The sequence below is a fragment of the Oncorhynchus keta genome, chromosome 6, assembly GCF_023373465.1.
Source record: "Oncorhynchus keta strain PuntledgeMale-10-30-2019 chromosome 6, Oket_V2, whole genome shotgun sequence".
Lineage (NCBI taxonomy): Eukaryota > Metazoa > Chordata > Actinopteri > Salmoniformes > Salmonidae > Oncorhynchus > Oncorhynchus keta.
The window spans coordinates 39,693,777-39,699,776 of record NC_068426.1 but is presented as its reverse complement, the minus strand read 5'-3'; the positions used below and the strand labels follow the sequence as shown (position 1 = coordinate 39,699,776).

The following is a 6,000-nucleotide window of genomic DNA, read 5'->3' as shown; positions in this document are numbered from 1 at the left end:
CCGCACCGGGCCGCGCGTCATGGTCTTCATCATCGGAGGCGCGTCCTTCAGCGAGATGCGCTCTGCCTACGAGGTCACGCAGGCCAACGGGAAGTGGGAGGCCATCATTGGTGAGTCTGACACCGGGGGGCGCCACTGAGCGCAGGCCGACGGGCTAGGGAGAGACTCCCCCATAGGGAGTGTGACAGAACAGTCCTCAGAGAAAATACACTTACCTAGACTGATCTTACTGGTACATTAACACACTTGCCTTTAATTTATGCAAGAATGCAGACTCGTTTCGAATGGACATATAACCCCTGCCACTTGTTGTAGGTCTGAACAGTCTGAATAGGTCATATGTCCACCATGCCCTCTGATTGGCTAGGTGGAATGGCTTATACCTACCCAATTCTTTTCAGGGTCTACACAAAGTGCCTATGGATGGGGGACTAGGAAGTAGATTGGGAAATGGCTGTACTTCTCTAACTGACTGACTCTCGTACACTGGCTAATTCTGTTATTGGTCTCCATTAGGGCTGTTGCGGTGACCGTATTACCGCCACACCGGCGGTCACAAGTCACAAATTCCACGTGATCGTTTAGTCACGGTAATTAGGCTTCTCCAAGCTCTGATGCTGCTGATGGTCATTAGTATCCTACCAAACTGTCTAACTACCTGGTACTCAGCACTCTATTGTCCCTCTAATCACTCTGGTATCAATGCAAATGTAATGGAAAATCTGTAATCGAAAAAGAGGAGGATCCTATCAGCTTTCTATAGACTAGGCCTACTATATTTATTTTTCAACTTTACTAATATTAAGCACATTGCTTATATTTACAACAGGAGTGTAGCCTACCTGGCTGGCATGAAAATGAACCATGGGAAAAGTGTCTTCCATTCGCTATTTAAGTGCTGAAAGATGACATGCATTTTTCCCCACTGCCCCTGTTTCCAGACATATTTCACACATATACAAAATAATAAAGACAAGATTAAATCAAGAATAGTCTGATGGGTGACAATATTACCCTATCAGTTGTGAATGTCCCAGACTGTTTGGAATATGTATTTCTCGCACAGAATAGGTCGACTTTTGTCCTATGGGGGATAGTAGATTGACATAGGCTAGTGCTTTTGTAGTTAGTTAGGCCTACTCATCTTGTTGGCTGACGAAAAGTAAATGTGGACAGTTCTTCCAATATCTTCAATATGCGCCTCGGAATTGGATAAGGACCTGCGCAATTGCGTCCCGGATGTGTCTGTCTTCACTTGTAGCCTGTTAGAAAGACCCGATCACGTGATGCAGAGCCATGTGAGTGAGAGGTGATTCAGAGCGAGCAGCACTCAGGGAGAAGGGCACAACGGCCACTGGCTGCAGAAGGTATGGATTTTTCTAGGGGGCATTACGGCCACACAAAGGGGATGCCGCTGTAAAAATTCCAGACATTTTCAAGTGCTTGTCAAATTGTGAATGAGAGACTGATGAAGTGTGCACAGCCTGCTCAAAAAATAAAGCAGAGCTCATGTGTTTCAAGTGACTTTTTTCAAATCATTGGAGTCGCATCATGCATCCTTACAATGTATTACAAACGTAAACATATAGCCCAACGTTTGTAGAGCTACTAAAGTTACATGAATAACTGTGAATTTAGCATATAGATACCTATTTCTTTGTTAACCACTCAACACAGAATAGCCGCATGTGCACACTCACTGGAAATCGTTTGGAGAAAATATCCTTTCTATTTTATTCAGCTTTGTTCAGTTGTATTCTTCATACTATAAAATAATGCCATGGAATTCTAAGAAAAAAATTGTCTGCTAAGTGAACTAGCGTAGCCCACAGCCAATTGTCATAGCCAGATCAGGGCCTAACATAAGGACAACTCAGAGTATGATATTCTGTTCTTCTGAAATAAACTACATTTTATTCATATCATTCTTCTTTAGACCTGTCTATAATAAATCATGGATTTATTGTGAAGGTTTAGGCTATATTACATGGATTTATTGTGAAGGTTTAGGCTATATTACATGGATTTATTGTGAAGGTTTAGGCTATATTACATGGATTTATTGTGAAGGTGTAGGCTATATTACATGGATTTATTGTGAAGGATTAGGCTATATTACATGGATTTATTGTGAAGGTTTAGGCTATATTACATGGATTTATTGTGAAGGTTTAGGCTATATTACATGGATTTATTGTGAAGGTTTAGGCTATATTACATGGATTTATTGTGAAGGTTTAGGCTATATTACATGGATTTATTGTGAAGGTTTAGGCTATATTACATGGATTTATTGTGAAGGTTTAGGCTATATTACATGGATTTATTGTGAAGGTTTAGGCTATATTACATGGATTTATTGTGAAGGTTTAGGCTATATTACATGGATTTATTGTGAAGGTTTAGGCTATATTACATGGATTTATTGTGAAGGTTTAGGCTATATTACATGGATTTATTGTGAAGGTTTAGGCTATATTACATGGATTTATTGTGAAGGTTTAGGCTATATTACATGGATTTATTGTTTGATATTACATGGATTTATTTAGGCTATATTACATGGATTTATTGTGAAGGTTTAGGCTATATTACATGGATTTATTGTGAAGGTTTGGGCTATATTACATGGATTTATTGTGAAGGTTTAGGCTATATTACATGGATTTATTGTGAAGGTTTAGGCTATATTACATGGATTTATTGTGAAGGTTTAGGCTATATTACATGGATTTATTGTGAAGGTTTGCTATATTACATGTATTTATTGCTAGGTTTAGGCTATATTACATGGATTTATTGTGAAGGTTTAGGCTATATTACATGGATTTATTGTGAAGGTTTAGGCTATATTACATGGATTTATTGTGAAGGTTTAGGCTATATTACATGGATTTATTGTGAAGGTTTAGGCTATATTACATGGATTTATTTGTTTAGGAAGGATTTATTTGAAGGTTTAGGCTATATTACATGGATTTATTGTGAAGGTTTAGGCTATATTACATGGATTTATTGTGAAGGTTTAGGCTATATTACATGGATTTATTGTGAAGGTTTAGGCTATATTACATGGATTTATTGTGAAGGTTTAGGCTATATTACATGGATTTATGGATTTATTGTGAAGGTTTAGGCTATATTACATGGATTTATTGTGAAGGTTTAGGCTATATTACATGGATTTATTGTGAAGGTTTAGGCTATATTACATGGATTTATTGTAAAGGTTTAGGCTATATTACATGGATTTATTGTGAAGGTTTAGGCTATATTACATGGATTTATTGTGAAGGTTTAGGCTATATTACATGGATTTATTGTGAAGGTTTAGGCTATATTACATGGATTTATTGTGAAGGTTTAGGCTATATTACATGGATTTATTAGGCTGCAGATGTTCCAAAGTTCTGCATCAGTGGCTCGTAGGTGTGTGGAAGCCAGGAGATGCTAAATGTGTTTGGTAAGTAACGGTCAATTACCGTGAGACCGACAGTTATTTGCTTTGACAATCAACGGCTGATGAAATTTCGTGGCCGCCACAGCCCTAGTCTCCATTCATTGTGGTCAGCAGGACACAAATGCCAACGTGTCTGCCATCATCAGTGCCAATGCAACTGTGTTCTGTTCCCACTATGTTGACCACAGGTGAATAAAGAAGGAGGAGAGAATTCATCCGGATAATCTTTCTCTCATTTGACCTCCGACTGCACTCGACCGTACCTCATTAAAACTCGGGCTTATCCACACAACAGCATATATGACCTTAATTAGCTTCCTTACTCCCATATTCACCCCCCACTGCATTGTCCCTATTTTGTTGCCGTACAAGCTGGAATTAAAAGATTTTCGGAGGGGTTTGTATCACTTGATTTACACAACATGCCTACCACTTTGAAGATTACAAATATTTTTATTGTGAAACAAACATGAAATAAGACAAAAAAAGTTCAACTTGAGCATGCATAACTCTTCACCCCCCCAAAGTCAATACTTTGTAGAGTCACCTTTTGCAGCAATTTCAGCTGCAAGTCTCTTGGGGTTTGTCTCTATAAGCTTGGCACATCTAGCCACTGGGATTTTTTTTCCCATTCTTCAAGGCAAAACTTCTCCAGCTCCTTCAAGTTGGTTGGGTTCCACTGGTGTACAGCAATCTTTAAGTCATGTGTTACGAATCCCTTTGGCCCGACAGTCTAGGGAGGATGGTAACGAGACCCGTAACATAACTCACGCAAATTATAATAGTGAAAATGTAACAGTGAGAACAAATAACCACGACAATAACCACGACAATAACCCCGACAACTTACATCCACCGTCAAACTCAGGGTTTATTAGTAAACACACGGTAATGGGGGTACACAAAAAGCATCCAAAAAAAACCTTAAGCTAGACTCGCCTATTTCAACCACAGCTAACTAACTAACCAAAAATACAGTGGGTGGTCCGCCCAGTTCTAACTAGTGTATTTAACAAAGTTTATCTACGGGTAGTGTATGCCCATGGGCGAGCGGTCTGGTTACCCCCTTTCCCCACCAAACAAACCCCATTACCAAAAACAATACTCACAGTTGGGGACAAAGTGACATGTATCCTAAACCACACAAGAGCTCTACAAACATATGGCATTTACAGAGAGATTGCTCCAGAGAAAACAACTGACAGGGTTTTTAAACCAATAGAAAGGAACTGTGATTAAACCACGTGAGTGTTGCTTTAGCAGTATGCTTACGGTCATTGTCCTGTTGGAAGGCGAACCTCCGTCCCAGTCACAAATCTATGGAAGACTGAAACAGGTTTCCCTCAAGAGTTTCCCTGTATTTAGCAGCATCAATCATTCCTTAAAATCTGACCAGTTTCCCAGTCCATGCCGAAAAACATCCCCACAGCGTGATGCTGCCACCACCATGCTTCACTGGGGATGGTGTTCTCGGGGTGATGAGAGGTGTTGGATTTGTGTCAGACATAGCGATTTCCTTGATGGCCAAAAAGCTACATTTTAGTCTCATCTGACTAGAGTACTATCTTCCATATGTTTGGGGAGTCTCCCACATGCCTCTTGGTGAACACCAAATGTGTTTTCTTATTTTTTTCTTTAAGCAATGGCTCTTTCTGGCCACTCTTCTGTAATGTCCAGCTCTGTGGAGTATACAGCTTAAAGTGGTCCTATGGACAGATATTCCAATCTCCTCTGTGGAGCTTTGCAGCTCCTTCAGTGTTATCTTTGGTCTCTTTGTTGCCTCTCTGATTAATGCCCTCCTTGCCTGGTCCGTGAGTTTTGGTGGGCGGCTCTCTCTTGGCAGGCTTGTTGTGGTGCCATATTCTTTCAATTTTTTAATAACGGATTTAATGGTGCTCTGTGGGATGTTCAAAGTTTTCTGATATTTTTTTATAACCCAACCCTGATCTGTACTTCTGCACAACTTTGTCCCTGACCTGTTTGGAGAGCACCTTGGTCTTCATGGTGCCGCTTGCTTGGTGGTGCCCCTTGCTTAGTGGTGTTGCAGACTCTGGGGCATTTCAGAACAGGTGTAATTATACTGAGATTATGTGACACTTAGATTGCACACAGGGGGACTTTATTTAAGTGACTTCTGAAGGTAATTGGTTGCACCAGATCTTATTTAGGAGCTTCAAAGCGAAGGGAGTGAATACATATGCACGCACCACTTTAACAGCTTCAGAATTGTTTGTTATTTCTTTCACTTCACCAATTTGGACTATTTTGTGTATACACATTACATGAAATCCAAATAAACATCCATTTAAATTACAGGCTGTAGTGCAACAAAATATCAAAAACGCCAAGGGGGATGAATACTTTCGCAAGGCACTGTACCCACACCACGAATCCCAGTCAGTAAATATTCTTGAAGAGTAAGCTTATGTCATGACCCTAGTTTGCCTGTGGAGGCAATCAACACTCATTCTGTTAGTGCTAGACTTACTTAAGGCTCTAGCGACTTAGCTGGAGGAAAACGTTATGTTTCTGACGAACAC

General features: G+C 40.0%; 1 protein-coding gene across 2 annotated transcripts in view; it reads left to right on the top strand.

The window, feature by feature from the left end:
• The window catches only part of stxbp1a (syntaxin binding protein 1a), a 57,492-nt gene that overhangs the window by 45,778 nt on the left and 5,714 nt on the right, over window positions 1-6,000 (top strand). For both annotated transcript variants that reach the window (XM_052521492.1, XM_052521491.1), the window contains exon 18: window positions 1-110. This exon is cut by the window's left edge and continues 45 nt beyond it. In XM_052521492.1, the coding sequence (XP_052377452.1) occupies window positions 1-110 (110 nt within the window). The remainder of the gene's footprint in view (window positions 111-6,000) is intronic.